The sequence below is a fragment of the Falco cherrug genome, chromosome 6, assembly GCF_023634085.1.
Source record: "Falco cherrug isolate bFalChe1 chromosome 6, bFalChe1.pri, whole genome shotgun sequence".
Taxonomy (NCBI): domain Eukaryota; kingdom Metazoa; phylum Chordata; class Aves; order Falconiformes; family Falconidae; genus Falco; species Falco cherrug.
In genome coordinates, this window is record NC_073702.1 from 71,972,331 (window position 1) to 71,991,436 (window position 19,106).

Consider the following 19,106-nt stretch of genomic DNA (forward strand, 5'->3'; position numbering starts at 1 on the left):
GCACTTTTACACTGTCCTTACAGCAAGCAGCATCTAGAGGTCTCAATGTGATTGTCAAGAGCCCACTGCACAAGGCTCTGTGTGTGAACACAATGCAAGCCCTTGGCTCAGAGAAGCTGTGACCTAAAATGATTGGCGTTAACAGTTATATTAAATAATGTCCTGGAAAGTGGATTATTTATCTTGGATACAAATAAAGCACATCTTTTTTTTAAATCCACAGCAATTGCCTAAACACTCCTATGACTGAGTCATTTGCTGTCATTGCAAGAAGCAGGGTAATGCACATGGAAAAGAACAAATTCAAACTCCTCCCATACATGACCGGTTCTAAATTATATGCAACTGTTCAGGAAAGAGACAGTATCGTGGACTACTCAAAGAAAATGTATTCTCAATCAATACGCAAAAGTGATCAGCAAAAACCAGATGTTAGGCTGGAGGTCACAGAACAGTAAGACTCTGATTCAGCTGCCTGTATAAGCTGGAATATTCACCCTGGAAATATGGTAATCAGTTTTGCTACCGTCCCTGTTCACCTACCCTGGGTCACTAAAAATTGAATGTAGAAATAGAAAAGGTCCAGAGAAGAATGACAATGACAATGAATATTATTAGAGGCAAGGGAAGACTTGCCATCTGAGAACAGATAAGAGAATGGCTGTTTAGTTCAGAGAGGAGATAAATAAGCAGCACATTGACAGTAGTATATACAATGAATGATCACAGGAAGGTAAATGCAATGTTCGTTCTTATTCTCTCATGATACTCAGGCAAAAGGGACTTCCAGCTTTTTTAAACACATATTAGCATACAGAATGGAACTAGGTATAATTAGTTCTCCCAACGTACCCTGAAGACCTTAGCAGGATTTAGCAGGAATTACATATTTATGTGAATAACAAGAATGCCCACAGCTGCTATAGCAGGGTTTTAAAAAAATACAGGGTAGGAGATAAGAGCTTTTGTCTATAGCCACACAGTTGCTAGCCACGTGTGAACTAGTCACAGACTGGAGAGGAAAGAATGATAAACACCATCACCATCATCACCTGGTTATTACTGAGCCTTGAAGCTTCAGACATATGCCGGAACTCCACAGTGCTGGTGTGGTACCGGCACACACTGCGAAGTCAGCCCTTGCGCCAGGGACAAAAGGTGGAGCTGGAAAAGGCACCCAAGGACAAAACAGCTGCTCTTAAACAAGGCTGACCTAGGCAGATACTAAGCAGCCTGCAGGTCACGGTGCTCTTCAGACCTGCCATGTCACACTCATGTTTTCCTAGTAGAAACTCAGGTTGAATCAAAGTTGCCTCTATACCTCCTCTCCTTACGCAATGCCCAAACACAGCTTGACATGCTGGGGATGGTCGCATGAAATCACTGCAAGGGCAAGCAGGGCAGCTGGATGTTGCACGTGTAAGCTTTCCGGGGTATGCTCCAAAGCATGGGGTCTGTGACTTAGGTCACCCCAGAAGGAGCCAGCGCATGTTCTGAAAAGCAAATGAGGGGTTAAGAGGCAAATTTAGCCTTACAGACCCTCCCATACGCTGGTGCTACTGCAGCCAGCAAAAATGATGTTAGCCTGCATAGTAAGAAACAACCATGCCTTTTCACATTTTCACTGAAAGCATCCGGGCGCTTACAGAGATCGCCAATTGCTTCGATGCTATGAGAAGACTGAGGATGAGATTCCTGCTTCTCACCTTCATGAGCAGGAAGACAGAATACTGAAGTATCTCAGCTGGTCCTGGAGAAATACAGGGAAGTATCTGGACTAAAGAATTCCCATTCTTAAAAATGTGCGTTTATTGCACCAGATAGTGCTGCTGCAGGTCAGATTGACAAGGCTCCTTTTGCAAAAGTTGATTTCAGGTTTATTTGACCTTGGCCGACACAAAAATTTTATCTGAAGTCTGCTGCAAGGAGTTGCCCCTCCCACAGATCTTTTTTATTATTTAAAAAAAGAGAAAGAAAACACAAAGATACAAAAAGCACCTGAGCTCCCTGAAAAGTAACTCATTAGATGCTGGATCCTTCAAGAGACCAGAGTTTGGCGAGCACTTCGAACAGACATCCCTGCATTATACTTTGCTGCACGCAATCTGACAAACAACTGGGATTTGCTTACAGCTGATTAGAATAGGAAGCTTGTATATTATGCATGTCTAAGAGGGAACATAGCTTGATCTAATGCAAAATAAGAAAGATACTGTGTAGCAAGCATAAAATGGCTGCTCTTGCATTTTATGAAGACATACAGCAATGACCCTGAGTCAAACCACTTGAACTTTCAGACAAGGAAAAGATCTTGCCTGTGTCTAAATTGTAAAAGCAAACTTTACTAAATGCCTTTGCAAAGTGCCTGCACTACAGAACTCAAAGCATTTCACAAGCATGAACGGCAAACAAAGATCCTAAAAAGCCACTCCCTTCCTACCTCTCAAAGGACTTTAACGAAGCTGAACCTCCCACTGCAAGTTGCTGACTAACACCTTATGATAGAATGGGAAGAGCTGGAAAATAATGTAAAGAAGTCACCTGATGTTTCCCCCTGCATTAAGATCAAGTGTATCAGAACCACCCTGACAGATTTTACCTAATCTGCTCCCGAAAAGCATTCCGTAATTTCTGTAGAGGATCTGCTTAGTGATCAACCATTCCTAAAGTTAGAAAGTTTTCCCTCCAGCCTAGCACCAGTCCTCCTTGGTAACCCAAGAGTTACAGGCTTTTAGCATCTTGCTCATCCTTTCTTTGGTTTGGCTCAGCCTCCCAAGCAGGTAGTAGATATTTTACAGCCGAGAACGGCAAGTCACCGAAAGGTTCAATGACACCTGGGGGACACGGGGAGAGCAGAGCATAACTCTCAGCACTCCCCCCCCACCTCCCAGCCGGCTGCGAAACAAACCCGAGGAAGATGAGCAACATTCCTGAGCCAACTGGTGGACATCGTTATATTGATGAGAAACTGATGGTCTGTTTCTAACAATGTACGAGCCTAATGGAAGAGGCCGAAAGACATTACTTCCTGCTCTGTTGTCAGCTTGAAAAGGGAGAAACGCAATGAATCCAAAACTTAAATCTCCTCCAAAGCCTTGCACAGGAAACTTAGATCCCCTATGGGGCCGGTATTAAGGTTCTGCTAGAAGACATAACTAAGAGTAATGGGATGAAATTAACTAAGAAAATTTCCTAACTGAATTTCAGGAGCTAATAGAGCTCTCATTTTCCCCAGGGAAGCCGTGGAAGCCCCAGCGCTCAGGAGAGCTGCACTAATAGCGCTTTCACAATCGGAAGAATTTCTAATAACGCATGTCAGGACTGATATCGCTCAGGGCCAGAACCATGCACAGGGCTCTGCTGGCCCAGCCCGGCACCGCCTGGCTGGGACCACTGCAGAAGGTGCGTCCTTCAGGAGGGGAGACAACGCCGAAGCTTCTATAGCGTAAGCGTGCAGCTGGTGGAAATACAGCATGACTGGTTTTGGCGCGGAGATGACTTTACTTGTCAACCTGGGTCCACATTAAAGGGGGAACAAGAACACAACCTGGTCAAATTAGACGAAGACTTTGGCAGTGATGCCACAGTAATATATTCCTGCCCCTTGGCAAAAAACAAAGGACACCTCTTCCACGATGCCAGCACAACTGTCAGTGTGATCATGCTTTTAACCAAACTGGGAACTTATCCAACTGAAACCAAACAAAATCAAGCAGATTAAAAAAAAAAAAAAAAACACCACAGGAAATTTGTGTATCTTTTTGTTAAACTTCCCCTTCCCTTTGCTCTTGGTTGTGCATTCCTGTCATTTGCCCTGGGCCAGCTCTGGCATACCCTCACTGCACAGCAAGCTGAACCAATTCAATAAAATGCAGGGGGAAATAAAAGGGATTTATTTTTTCTGAACAGAGCTGAATTGGCTGGTATTTCAATCAGACAAGAAACATATCTGGCACAATGCAGAGTGGCAGGAGCAGGGAAACTGAGGAGGAGGAATTGAGAAGGGCGATGAGACAGGATAACACCTAAGGATGAGATGGTGACAAACTGTTAATTCAGCTCAGCTATATCATGAAACTATACCCTCAGTATCTTGGGAAATCTAAACCCATTTCTCTTATGAATAAAGTTGCCTTGGATCACAAAGCCAAGTGAAACACCTGACTGTTTTGCCGTCTATGAAATGGGGATAATAGATATCTATATCATCTAGTCTTATTTAACCTAAATACATCTATGAAAGGATGCTTCAAAAACACAGACAAGTGTTCAAATAAAAAACCAGACCCATGAAATCAAACCAAATAAACCTCAACCAGAAAGCAAAGTCCCTGCTGCCTAGACAAACTGAAATACTTTCAACTGATGAATTATTCATTTTGTTTAGAGCAGAATTTACAGTTATTTTAATTTAATCTTTGGATAAAGCATGTACTTAAAAAAAAACACTCAGCTCCCCCATTCCTCCCCTCCCAAGTCTTTAATGGCACTCAAAAAAGTGCCTTAAAACGGGTATACAGTCATTGATTCTGCTGCCAATCTTAGATGGTTTTTTTGCCTGAAAAAGAAGATAAACCTCAACTCCAACATATGATTAGAAAAGAAGCACAAATCACTTTTTTAAAAAAATAAAATAGACAGACAAGACAACACAGCTTCATTTTAAAAAAAGAGAAAACCCTAAGGGACTTTTCGATTTTGTAGTTTTAATGAGAGAGGTTGAAAAGAAGAAGTAAAGCAGAGAAAAGGAAAAAAAATTATCTGTGGGACAAGACGTAATGAAGAAGAACACGAAACTGAACCAGAAACAGACTTTCAAGTTTAACCTAAGGTTTTCACAGAAAGGACTACTGTAGTTGTAGCTCTGTTCCCAAAGGAGGGTAAGCCACACAGCAACAGCACCACACACAAAACTCAGCATATTTCATGAGCAGGAGGCTCACGAAGAGAACAGGTCAAGGTTGATACCACTAGCACAGCAGCAAGAGGGAGCTTGCACTGCAGTTGTCTGGACCACACCTAGTCTGCAGTTAAATATAGAACTTTACTTTCTGGAACTATTGCTCCTCTTAACCTTCAGAGCATAAATATTTGGAGAGATATTTAAAAAAAGAGAGAGAGAGAGAGAGAGGGAGGGAGAAAGAGACCTGAATCTATTGTCCAAAATCTAAGCCTAGCGACTAATAAACTACCCTGGGAGAATTTCCAAAAAAGCAGTAAAGACTGGAGAATTGAATTACAGAAACCACAAGCAGCATTCTGGAAATCCAGTATAAACCAATTAGTTTCTTTAATACACATACCCTGTATACGGACACTTATGTACATTAGACATCTAAGTATATCTGCTGGCCCTAACTCTAATCTTAATTCTATCAGGTTGGCACCAATATAATAATTAATAGCACTGGAATTTTTGTTGATTTAAATTTTTTAAAAAAGGAGAAACTAGCCACTCAACTCTCACCTTTCTCATTCAGTTCATGGGCCAAATCCTGACTGGCACTGTGTATTTTCAGTTGGAGAGTCTGCTCCTAAAAGCAAATCTCTCTAATTTTTGCCATCAAATTCAGATTCTTTCCTTGAAGTGCTCTCAGCTCGTCTGACACATCAACTTTTAGCAACTGCATTCCCTACCAACTGAATCCAAGTCAAAAGCATGTACCACAATTAACTGATAGAGCCACCCAAGACTTTGATCCTGACCGAAAGAACGTTTATACAGCTTTGCAGCAACGTTTCATAAGTTTATAGGAAGAAGTAGTTCTGCATAACCTACACAAGAGTTTTCATCAATGTATAGATTCAACCCTCTTATCTTCAGGCGTCTAACTAAATCACCAGTCAGGTCTAATTGCACAAGGCTCTTGTGTAGCCAGAGGGGAAGGTCCATAAAGCCCTCGTGACTTGCATTAGCGGGATGGAATTATCTTCTGGATCTCTCTTTTTCATTGCTGAATAGCTAGAAGCCTAGATGAACAAGCACTTTATTGAGGTTTCCAAACAAGATGTGCAAAACTAGGTGCCTAAATCCCTGCGTGCACCCAACATCACATCAAGATGCTGAAGGACATACAAACACAATGCAATGAAGCTTGCATTTAATGCAGGAAAATGGTCCATTAAACTGAGCAAGATGCCTCCACTCATAGTCAAAATTTAATCCTTCAGAGGAAAATGCAAATCATCAGATAAATGGCATAAGATCACATGCAATGCAAACACCACTTTACTGGGCCAAACGCTTATTCCTGACCCTATGGCACCAAGTGAACCTGATCTGCCTGGGCCAGACACCCAGGAGTCTGGTTACCTTCACCCTGGCTGCTGTTATGAGTCGTATTACGGACAAGCCTGGAAGACACCAGTTACTTGTAAGTGAAATTAGTTAGCTTCTTCCTAGGGCTCCCAAGAGAGTGTTTTTCTCCCAGTCTTTCAAAACTTGTCACATAAACCAGCTCATCCCTACAGCTCAACTAAGCCTATGAAAGTACAACAGCTGAACAACCATATTCCCAACTTGCTTTATGGCGTAGTTTTATTGTCATACAAAGCCTTTACCACAGCTCAAGTTTACTGTGTTCTTGTCTCAAGTAAAACTCCTCAGCCGTGCTTGCCAGTACCCACACACTGAGATCGAAATTCAGTGCTCGCGGTTGAACTCGCAAGGGCTTTGCAAATTAATGGCAAAGCCAGGATTACGGCAATGTGGAAGAAGTCTCCACTGAACAGCAGAGTAAGAAGAAAACCACAGCAGCAAAGACCTTACAGAGCACAAAAGGCAGCAAACAAAACTGAGAATGACAAAGAAGAAAGAGGGTAATGAAAAATTAGATCAAGTGATTATGTACCTGCATACACAACTGGATGATTTCCAGTGTCAACACTGACTTGCTTCTTTGCACACACACAAAACCAAATTTTGGGGAAGTACAGCCCTGCCAGCCTGACCTCGGTGCTGGGGCAGGTTACGGAGCAGATCATCCTGAGCACCATCACACAGCACATACAGGACAGCTGGGGGATCAGGCCCAGCCAGCCTGGGGTTATGAAAGGCCGGTCCTGCTTGAGGAACCCGATCTCCCTCTACAAGGTGACCCTCAGTGGATGAGGGAAGGCTGTGGATGTCCGCCTGGACCTTAGGAATGCCTTTGACACTGTCTCCCGCAGCATCTCCTGGAGAAACCGGCCGCTCATGGCTGGGACGGGGGTGCTCTACACCGGGTTAAAAGCTGGCTGGGCGGCCGAGCCCAACGAGTGGTGGGGAATGGAGTCACCTCCCGCTGGTGGCCGGTCACACGGGGCGCTCCCCAGGGATCCGTGCTGGGGCCGGTGCTCTTTAACATCAGTGATCTGGACAAGGGGATCGAGCGCAGCCTGTGGGTGATGCCAGGCTGGGGGGAGCGTCGCTCTGCTGGAGGGTCAGCGGGGGGGTCTGGGCAGGCTGGATCGATGAGCCGAGGCCAATTGCGCGAGGGTCACCCCGGGCGGTGCCGGCCCCGCGCTGGGGTCACACCAGCCCCAGGCAGCTGCGGGCCGGGGCCGGGGGCTGGGAACTGCCCGGCGGGAAAGGGCCGGGGGGGCTGGGCGGCAGCGGCTGGGCATGAGCCGGCAGCGAGCCCAGGTGGCCGAGGCCAGCGGCACCCTGGCTGGTGTCAGCGATGGCGTGGCCAGCAGGGCCGGGGCAGGGACCGTCCCCCTGCGCTGGGCACCGGTGCGGCCGCCCCTCGAGCCCTGGGGTCCGTTCTGGCCCCTCACTCCCAGACAGAGCTTGGGGGGCCAGAGCGTGTCCAGAGCCGGGCAGGGGGCTGGGGCAGGGGCTGGGGCACCAGTCTGATGGGGGGGCTGGGGGGTCAGCCCGGAGAGGAGGGGGCTCGGGGGGACCCGATCGCTCCCTACAGCTGCCTGGGAGGGGGCTGCAGCCAGGGGGGTCGGTCTCTGCTCCCAGGTCACAAGCGACAGGACAAGGGGGAACGGCCTCAGGTTGCACCAGGGCAGGTTTAGGTTGGAGATTGGGAAACATTTCTTCAACGAAAGGGTGGTCAAACACTGGCACAGCCTGCCCAGGGAGGTGGGGGAGTCCCTGTCCCTGGGGGTGTTTAAAAAAACGCAGACATGGCACTTAGGGACATGGTTTAGTGGTGGGTTTGGCAGTCGTGGGTTAACAGTTGAACTCTATGATCCTGAAGGTCTTTTCCAACCTAAATAATTCTATGAAATCTCACACCTTTCTAACAGACACATACCAATCCATTACAGGTTGTCTGCCTTCTCAAGACCATCACAGCAGAGACAGGCTTTAGGAGAGATCTGAAGGAGGAAAGGGTAGTGCTGGCTTGCTTTGCTTTCTTGTTCTGCTCCCCGTTTCCACAGCACCTATTACAAAGGAGTCTGAGGCACTATCATGATTCAAACAGCAAAGAGCAGCAGCTACTGCACTTTAGGCCAAACAGAAACCAAGAAGGAAAACACCAGAGAGCACCAATTCTAATTCAGAGTAACTACTTCACATGCAGAGCGTTAGTAAGGAGACGGTCCTGAACTGATAGTACATATTGCTGCAGTGTTTTTGTCATCCTACATACTGCAATCAGGACAATCATACCAGCATTTTAAAGTGCTAAAGACCCTATAATGCACAGCGTACTACCTGCGTGGAAGGGGACACTAGAAAAATACACTCCCCTGTATTACCAGGTTTCAGGACTTTGCACGTGGGTCTAGCAAAGCAGAATGGATTCCAAACATTTACATTATTTCCTTTGGGGAAACATTCAGACAAAGCTGAAAAGATCAGTGCAGGGCCAGGACAGAAGAGGGAAAGAAACACTGGTCCCAGCCTGCAAAGACCCTGAGGTGGCCTGCAGCCACACAAGGTATGTCCATCTTGTGTGTAAAACAGCTTGGGTCCCTGAGGGAGCTCAGTATTTTGGTCTTAGCTTACACCAAAGGAGAGACACTCCTGCTAATCAGTTCCAATGACCCTTGTACAAGCAAGAGGAAAGAAAAGCATTACAGGAAAGGGCAAAAGCACATCCTAAAAAAAATCTGCTGGCCAAGGACTCAACGGAGTTGCAAACCAGAGCGGGAGTGTGGCACACACAGTCATCTGCTGCTTTCATCAAAAGGAGGTTCCTCATGTTCTCGGAGGGAAGAAAACTCCTCCCAGCCATTTAGCCCTTTAGAGAAGTACGCATTCATCCCTAAACTACATCTGAGTTCACAAGCCCTCTTCTATTATACAGTATTATCCACAAAAGACATATTACTGTAAGCAGAGGGAAAGGCAAAGCACATAGGCAGCCAGGAGACCAGGCTCAGAGAGTGCTTCGTCTCTGCAGGACTGAAGAGCGGGGAGCTCTAATGATCACCTGCCACTCTGCATATGTATTTGAAAGATCCACTTTGCTCTGTTCTGTTCCCAGCTCATGTAAAAGGGTTGTAAGAGCCTTTTTGGACAAGGAATCTACTGCTTGTCAGGCAAAGTTCTGCATCCCGAACAATTATAGCGCTGCTGAAATGCCAGTATCAACTATGAAATAACATGATACATTATGAGGACTAATCAGTACATTGGGAAAGGAGAAATGCAGAACGTAAAGAGCATGGAGACCCCCACCAAGACAGAGCCTGGATTAGGCTAAATGGAAAGGTTTCTGCAAAAGCAAAGGAAGAGCTGAACGTCAATACTCTCAGACCAAGTTAAGGACAAGATGTCTTAGGGGCTACAAAAAAATGAGATATTGTCCAGAGCAGCATAACTTTTTTTAAACAACGGAAGGGGTAAAATAGCTCCTTCCACCCTGTCATCTAGAATCAAACGATTACACTGTTACTGGTTTGCGTGATGCTAAAACACATCCGTGGAAATGAAGCTGGTGTTCACCAAAGCAGGAAAAAGGATACTTGTATTGGCTTTAAAATGCCCATCTCCAAAACCCCAAAGTGACATACCTTTCCATAACAGCCAGGCACTCCTTTCTCCATGTGAACCGACTGCCTCGCCGTAGTCTGAAGGTCCCAGAGGTAGCTGTGACTGGGGGAGGCGTCTGTCTCCATTCTGGCTCTTCTATTGGGATAGGAGCGGGTCTCATGCTTAATGTAGCCCCTAAGAATAATAAATACTGTGTTTCCTAGTGGATTAAAAATCATGCCCATTTTCTTACTCCTGCTCATGAAAGAAAGACAAGACAGATGATGAAACCATTCGAACTAAAAAAGTAAAGCATTATCAAACAAAGACACCATAAAGATACACAAAGGCAACTAAAGTTCCCATCCCCAACCGCCAAGCCAGAGAGGTACCAGGTGACCATGGAAATCTAAGGGAGACATAATTGAGCTGATAGCCACTTAAGAAAAGCTGTCCTGTCTTCATCAAGAGAAGTGTCATACAGAAAGGGTGAGCTATGCCCCAGCTGGGATTTATTTAGGTTGCGCTGGCTACCTCTTCTGCCACAAAATGGGAAATAGCAGGTTTCTATTTAATTGTACAGCAGTCTCAGGAAGCAAAATGTGAATTTATACGAAAGGTATTTCAACATGTCCGAAGAGCTGAGTAAACACTTGAAGTAGCTCCACCGATACAAACACACCCTGTGACCTGTGCAAACACAGGCTCCCGAGTGCCAGGTTGCCTGAAAAAGTCAATGAAAGCAGATTAACATCACACCTTTCCTCTTCTGACCCCCTTTCTATAGATATATTTCTCCTTTCAAGAAGCCTGAGCTGGAAAGCATCAAGCAAGAGACAGGATGTGACAAAATGCCTTCAGGAAAGGCCCTTTGATTCCTTCGACAACAGCCTCTCAGTTAATAAATCAAGACACACTGGAAGACCAATCTTTCATATATCCCTTGGTGAGGATGGGAACCTGGTGTAGGACACTAGTACGTAAAACAGGGTATGTCTGAAGGACAGCTTTGTGCTCAGTGACTTCCCCTGGAGGGAAGAAATAGCTGGTTTTTGTGCAAAAAAAATAAAAAAAAACCCCAGTTGTATGAAAAGATAAATCACCACCTATATCCCATATGCATACTGAGCTCAACTGGAATTCATTGCACTGAACCAGCCTAGATAGATCCAAGAGAAGCAGGCAACTCTGCTCACAGAAGGAATACAGTATTGTGCACACATAAAAGCAGGGCTGAGCCAGCAAATCCCCCTGGGTACACAGACTTGCTCAGAACAGTTAGGATTTAAGCATAAAAACATACTGTATTAGTGAAACAACACTGCTTCTTTAATATAAAACAGAGTAAAAGGGTCAAAGGAACTTAAGAGTTTAACCAATAAACAAATTCTTCAGTTAAAAAGCAAGAAATTAGCTATTTAGGCACTTGGCTGTGTTCCTTTCCAGAAATGCACAATGAGTATTTTCCTTACAGCCAGGGGTTCGCATCTGTGTTAGGTAGTGGAGCCCAAAGAAATGTAAAAATTTTACCCAGGAGAAGTCTATAGGAAGTGAAGCCCACAGCCTCTTGCATGCACAACAGACAGTGACTCTTACTAATTCCCAGCTAATGAGCCTATGCAGATTACTTGAGTTTTATTGACACATGAAATATTTCTTATATTGCCAATTTATTGGGAGGCCATTTCAAGGAATGTTCCCTACCCTCCCTTTCCAGTACTTCACAGTTTAGGGGGCTGTATCAAATTGCTAGGCTTTAAATACACTTAAAAAACTAAAAAACTTCTTTTAAAAAATAAAATTTCAGAAGAGGCAGGGGGGAACAGGACAAGAAATTAGCTTTCCCTGCATTGCCTTAGCAATATACTTTCCCTACCCGAGGATTTCATTTCATAGGGAGAATATAGGAGTATCAGTGATGCCTAACATCAAGAAGGTAAGAGACGCAGAGTACTTCCATTAAATTTGCCGGAGACTCTTCAAAGCTTGAAAAAAATAATCTGCATTTCAAGCATAAATTTCCTCCTGTTGCTACTACATTCACTTACTGACCTTGCTAGATCAATTTACCTATTTTTCTTTTCTGTGGGGTAACATCAATATCAGCAGCACATAAGAGAGAAGTATGCTGAGAATTACAAGCAAGTACCCACCACTGGTTTTGCACAACATAAAGACAGAAGCATCTAAATGCACCAGGGGCCCAAAATGTGGTTGGATGCACGAGTGACAAGAGTGGTGGATGCAAGCAATACTGCCACATTTGAAAAGGAAACTATGGAGCTTTTCTTCACCCCCCTCAATTAAGTGAGCACTTGGGGATCCCCTTTATTCTGCTGTTCCAATGCTTCATTGCAATCTTGTTGCCACCCAGCTCCGCTACCTTCACCACTTAGTAAGTTACATCCTAGTTTACTAGCTCATATTCTTTTTACAACCCCCTCAAACAGCTTTTCAGTAGTGAAACTTCTCTCGAGCAGAACAAGCGAGGCAAACGCAGTATGAGATCTTCATCTTCGTATATGCATCAAAAAGCAAGACATCTGTAAGGGGTATAGAGGTGAACCATCTGGGAAGAACTCCTTTCACAGAGAAAAATGAAAAGCGACATCTCTCACTACCTGCCAGTGCTGAGCACCTTTTACAACAGCACTGCATTTTCGTCATGCAAGCCAGCATTTTTTCAGATGCGGGGTATGACTCTGGGTATGTATGTTGCAGGTGGGTTTTGGGGAGAGGAGGCAAAAGCGGTGCTTTCTAACTGAAATGCAGCTCTATCTCTACTCAAAATTTGTCACAGCAAAGGCGTGCCTTCTCTCAGCGCACCCCAGACGCCACCCCGAAGGAAGAGCATTGCTCAAGTGCAATCGCTGATCCACACCACATGCCTCGGAGAGGCCCTGCCATACAGGGGTGATGCGCAGAATGGTTGGAGCAAGCCTCAGGCCATCTCCAAGCTCCAAGAAACCTTTTACTGGCAAGCCTTTGCAGCAAGTACCTATCATATATTATACTGATAAGAACAGATGTCACACTGTAATTTTAGCCAGGCTAACCCAAGATCACATAATAAACACCTTTCGGTTACTACTGAGCCAGGCTAGATTTGAATCAGCAGGCTGCACAGCAAAAGGTTCCCTACAGAGCTCACTGCTTGGATGGAAAGGATCAGAGCAGGGACTGTTTTCTCTGCAGCTCTGTAAAACAGTAAATCACCAACAATATTTCCCACTGCAAATCTCGTGGGATATCCAGCCATGATTTTCTGTTGGCTTTTTTGTTATGGTTTGGGTTTTTTGCTTGGTTTTGGTTTTTTTTCTGGTAGACCTTTATAGCTAAAAAAGAACAGTTATGGGACTAACACAAGAGATGCTACATCTTGGTAATAACTACCTTTCTTTTTCCCTTTGGTTCAAGGAGGAAGAGCACATGGTTTTCTCCAAGGAGACCACAGTGGCCTACCTATTACAGAAAACTGGCAGAAATAAATATCCAGCCTAAATGGAAGTAATCTGTATTCATCTAACTTCAGCACGTAACTTCTAGGTGCCAGCCTCAGTTTGCAGTACACAACAAAAGACATGCTCAAGTTCCTTTGTAACAAACTTTCCATATTGCCCAAGACCCAGTGCCAGCCAAACTACTCACGCTAGCAACTACCAATGTAAAAAGAAATATTTATTTTAAACCCACGGGCTCTGAAAAAATAGAACATTATAGGACTCTGTGCTCATACACTGGCTTCTGAAACTTGTACTATTTATCTACTGCCAAAACGCTTTCAGTCCTCTACAAAACACAAGAGATATGGTGCCTGTCTGAAAAAAACTCGATTTAAATGAAAAGCACCCCTATTAATTGGATTAAAGACCTTTCAAACACTAGTATTTAGCACTGACTTCTTCAGCAAAAAACTCCTTAAAGCAAAAACTTTCCTTCCTCCCTAATTGGCAACTGTTTCCAGAAAAATTTACAATCACTAGTATACTGGAATTCGCAACATTGCTGTTAACTCTGACATCAGTCCTACCAGGAAAATGTTGATCAAGACTTTTTGAGCAAGATTATTGCATACAGTAGGAACAGCGAGGGTTTTTTTTTTTCTGATCCATGAGACTTAAGTCTCTTTTGCAATGTTCCAAGTCTGTCGTTGTCTGAACACCCACCACCAAAGACAGGAAAAATACTGAAACTGCCCATGCAAACTAGCAATCAAACCTAAGCAAATAACAAACAGCATATTTAAGAGGTCAAAGCAAGCTGACACATAACAAAAGTGATGGAATTGCTGAGTCTCTTCGGTATAGGAGCAATATCTAGCAATGTCTCAACAGCAGTGCCGTCTCAAAACTGCTCTAAAGCTCTACAACAAGAAGTTCTTCGGTTAGCAGATGCAGGACTGCTTGTGGATGATTTAAAGCATTAAACAGCACCATTATACAACTGAAAAAAGAAAAATAAAATCTCCTTTGGTGTATTTGTAAGTAATCCTTTGCTTATATAAACATAGCGAAGCCTTTGCTGTGAGGACCTTACAGGCAAGGCAGGCAAGTCCCACGCAGGAAACCATCTCATCTTTATCTAGGAGATGGGAAAGTGAGGTGCAAAGGTGAAATCATTTGCTATGAGTCGTACAGAAAAACTGGCAGAGCCAAGAAAAGACTACAGGTCTGCCAAGTGTTCTCCAGTCCTTTACACACAAAACTGCTATTCTTCCTTTACAGTCCATAAAATAATTACAGCTGGTGTCCTAGTCCTTTCAAAACTGTTCTGATTTTAAGCGAGAAGTTTTCTTTCCATTGCTACACAAACAAATTCAGTCAGAAGGTAGACTTACTCTGAAGACCCAGTTTTCCAAAATAAGGATTAAAGAAATGGGGGAACCAAAAGTTCCTGAAGACCTCACTTTGCCCATCGGTAACTCAAACACAAAGGTGCTTCTGAGCAGAGAGATCTAACACTATCACTCAAAGGATCGAGATTTTATTCCCAGCAGCTGGAACTGCAAAAGATGGGATATATGAGAATAGAAAGCCAAATGTCACTTCATAGTAAGTGAGCAAATAGGAAAAACACATGCCAGTCATTTTAAGTTTCGTCAAAGGAGGACAATCTCTTACACTCTACAGAGAGCGCAGTGATGGCATCACTACCTGGTGAACGTGGCAGGAGGCTCTACTGATTTCCTCAATTTCTGACTCTAAGGAAGACAGCAGAATGGCTAGTCTAGTCTACTAACCAGATGATACCGTGAGTACTATCCAAAACTTGGGCTCCAAGTTGGTTTTAAAACAGTAATTTGAATCCCGGATTCTCTGGACAAGGTGGGTACCTTCCTTAATACATTGTATACCTTTGCACACATGCATGTTAATTAACTCTTGGCTAGCGCATCCGACCTGAAATTTAGTAGATGGCAGTAATTCAGAGAAGTGCATTATCTTGGAAACTAAGGGTTCCCTCCTTTACCTCGGTCTCTAAAAAGAAACGAAATGTTTGTTATTTGGTTCTAAAGGAAATTTAAGTGCATCCAAACAGTCCCTTGACATAGGCAGAGGAGCCATTTTGCCTTTTATACTTCTTGAAAACGCTGTGTAAGATCTGTTATTTGAAAAAAGGTTACACTCAAACAACCACTCTTCAAGTGATTTTCCATGTGTGTCTAAAGAAAAGCGAACAAGACCTCAGCAAGACAGCACATCAGAAAAGCAGAGGTTAACATCAATTCATTCCAATTTAAGCCATAACCTTCAGTGTTGCAAGTCCTCCTTCCTTAGACACTTCTCAAGAGTAAAAGGACAAATAAGATGAGAGCTTGTGGATATGGGGAAAGAAAGAAGACTAGAAGGAAGAAGTAAAGATTTTAGTGCTAAGTTTGACAAAGCTTCTGTTATCCCAGCACAGAGTACTATTTCTTAAACAGCTCCAAACAATATCGCAAGAAAAGATGCAAGGAAAGATTAACAAAAGTTTTCATCATTACGAGAGGACTTTGGTTTTGTTTTTTTCCAAAATACGTCTTCTAATAAACCTCTAGTTGTCTCCACTGTTTTGGAGGCAATACCTTCCCTAAAAGGGAAATGGCTGAGGGTTACTTTGTAGGGTACAACTTGAGGCTTTCAAAGCAGCTGATGGTTGCACCCAGTAACTTTGCTGATCCTTAATATCACAACTCCAGCCACTGCAAAATCAAGGCTTCCTGGCGATCCCTGCAGCCAGCCAGCATCTCGCAAGCCTTGGTACTTTCATTCTTTAAAACAATTTTCTAGATGCTTAACAGAAAGGACAGGCTCAGCTGTCAGATTGAACCCACCCAATTTTAAGCTAAAGTATTCTCAGGCCAACTGACAGCTGGAGCCTCTTGATTTTCAGCTTACACACAAAGCAGAAATTTTGAGGATCTGTTTTCACTGGAATTTTTCTTAATAGAATTCTGGATACTGAAGCCAAGTTCATATTAGAGAGCCTGAGTCTTAAATTCCTTAAAACAATTACACAGTTAATTCAATCACGCCGTTGTTTGAAGGAAATTAAATGTAAATATTTTGATCTTTACAATAGAACTGCTAGAGGGAAAAATAACAATTGTGGTCAAACAAAATCTATGGAAAAGAACAATGCAAGGAAATTAATTCAACTGTGATTTTGAAGATTGCTGGTTATTTATTGAAGATAATAAGGAGCTTTACTTCTCTTTTTATATTTAAGATCTGTTTTGAGAGTTGGAGAAGCAGGTGGAATTTGAGGGATACATCTCTACTTATAACTGTTACTATCAACATCCCATCCATGAGCTTGAGATCCAACCCAAAAGCCTCTGAAGTTATCCCAAAGTTCTTCTCCATCAAGCTGCGTATTTTTTTCTGCAATGATATGCATCCATCATCAATGTTTTCTATCTGTTCTTTCTGAAGAGCCTCGGCATCTCTTTCATGTTAGCTGACTACCACTCCACTGCCTACTTCTGATTCCCAGTCAGCTAGCAGTGAGGGACAGGGCAAGTAACCATGACCGAGGAGCTGGACAGACAGCTCTGGATGAGTCAGCTCTGCATCATTTACTGCAAAGAGCAGTGCAGATTTCTTTCTAACCTACTAAAAAGTACTCTGGTCCAAGGGAATACCTCTACTATACACGAGACCAAGAAGTGAATGATCAGTGATAATAAAAAACAGTGACAAAAGGCTTAGTTTCCATAAGTAAAACAGCAGGAGATGTTTAGGCTGTAGTTGTTTACCGGGATTTGTCTTCTCAAGCTGGTACCATCTGTAAAATGCCCTTTTCTTTTGTTCACTCAGGTCCGACCCCTGCTGCAACAGCCAATGGGAGATCCGGCTCTGACTGATACCTGTAAAAAAACACAGAAACAAAAAAAAAAAAAAAAAAAAAAAAAAATTAGAAAGAGGAAGAGAAAACTTGTTCTTTTTCAAACATTTTCAAGTGGTTTATATATATAAAAGGTGTTGTCTTACAAAGCCTAGGAACTCATGTTTCAATCACAGAAAAAGTAGAAAGTTCAAGCTTCCCAACCTCATACCTCACTGTTTAAAAACTTCTCCCTGGTGATATTTGCAACCTTACTCAAGTATATCCTGGAATTAGCACAATCAACCTACAAGCAAAGAGGGTACAAACTGGGAAGCCAAATGTACCACTGACTTGAACTGTCCACAAATTCCCCAGCTCTTAAATTTCTTCATCTGTGGAATGGGAACTAGTACCTTACCCACTATTATATATAAATAATGATAGTTAGGAGATCATTATCATTCAGTGCTTGCATAAGAAAGGAGATAAACATAGAAACAGTTTATGGGATATAGATCACATCAGCCCAGAAATGGAGCAAGCCAACCATCAGCAGCTGTAACAGCAGCCAGAAACCAAAGCAGAAAGGGCAGCTGCCTGACAGCAAAGCAGCATTCGAGCTCCAAGTATCCAGGCAAGATTAGGGACATGAAGTTCCAGAGCTTTTACAGCAAGACTTCTAAGAAAACAGTAAAAAAAAAAGGGAAAAAACCCTGGAATAGTTATTTCCAAAGCATGACACTGAATGAAGGATCAATGCGGAATGGGAAAAGAAGTCACTAGAAGGAGAGGAACCAAATAAAGCAAGAGATCTAAAAGTTCACTAGGACGTGAACCATAGGTTCATTTGAAATATCAAAAAACATATAGTTTGCTGAATAACTGAAGCAGTCCTTCAGGTAGGAGGGCTCCCTGTGCTTTTCACAAGGCTCTTCAGCTATCAGAAAGCATTAACAACATCTAAACTCTCCTGAGATCTGAAGTTTTAGGAGGTGCTCCAAGTAACAATATACTGCTGAACACCACCTGTGCCACTCTCTGGCTTGGTGCTAACACTGAGGCAGGTCAAAGGCTGGTTTTCACACAGAAACCAAACTACCTCTCCCCTCTCTTGAGATGCATCAAGGTTTTACAAGATCTCATAATCATATTTAGCTCATGAAAAACAATCCCTTGGAGTTTTACCGTTTCTAATATGGGAGGTTTACTATGCTCTTTTTTTCTGTTTTGTTTTTTGGTTTTTTGGCATTGAACACTGAAGCTAGTTAACTTTAAAACGATTCAACTTGACTCTTAGGTATCATATCCAGGTGGGTTTACTCCAAGCAGATTTTTACAGTTACAGGGTTTATGCTCTTAACTGTTCTTCCTTATACAGAATTCCAGAGCCTATGAAGTTTTAATTGCCCTGGGGAAAAGGGATAGGTGTCTTTTGTTTCGAGTACAGAAGTTTCAACAGTGCTCTGTCCACAAAACATACCCTGGTTTGGTTTTGTTTCCCATACATCTGTTTCTCTTCTCAACACGCCTCTGAAGGGACTGCCTTTGCCCCACACCTGAAGCTCAGCAACGGCTGGGGCAGTCAAGAGCTGACTGTCCCCCAGGGCCCACATTGGGATGTATAACTGAGTTTATACTACTAGGGAAGTGGAATTATTCAACCAAACACAAACCTTAGATTCTGCCAAGTTTACATCAGGTAATTGTGGATGCATACATGTTAATACCAAAAGAAGTCAATATAAGTTGATAAAACTCTCTGGCCCAAAACAAGGCTTCAAGTCTAGTTGAAATCAAGCAATCTAGATGTGTGATCACCAGTGAAAAGTTTTAAAATTTGCAGTTCTTCACCTATTATTATGATTTATAAAAGCCATTTCTTTAA

At 43.2% G+C, this 19,106-nt stretch overlaps 1 protein-coding gene across 28 annotated transcripts in view; it reads right to left on the reverse strand.

Annotated features, from left to right (window-relative positions):
• HMBOX1 (homeobox containing 1) overlaps window positions 1–19,106 on the reverse strand; it is a 126,141-nt gene that overhangs the window by 37,319 nt on the left and 69,716 nt on the right. For all 28 annotated transcript variants that reach the window (XM_055713330.1, XM_055713321.1, XM_055713318.1 and 25 more), the window contains 2 exons: window positions 17,151–17,261; window positions 9,955–10,108 (listed from right to left, as the gene is read on the reverse strand). In XM_055713330.1, coding sequence (XP_055569305.1) covers window positions 9,955–10,108; window positions 17,151–17,261 — 265 coding nt within the window. The remainder of the gene's footprint in view (window positions 1–9,954; window positions 10,109–17,150; window positions 17,262–19,106) is intronic.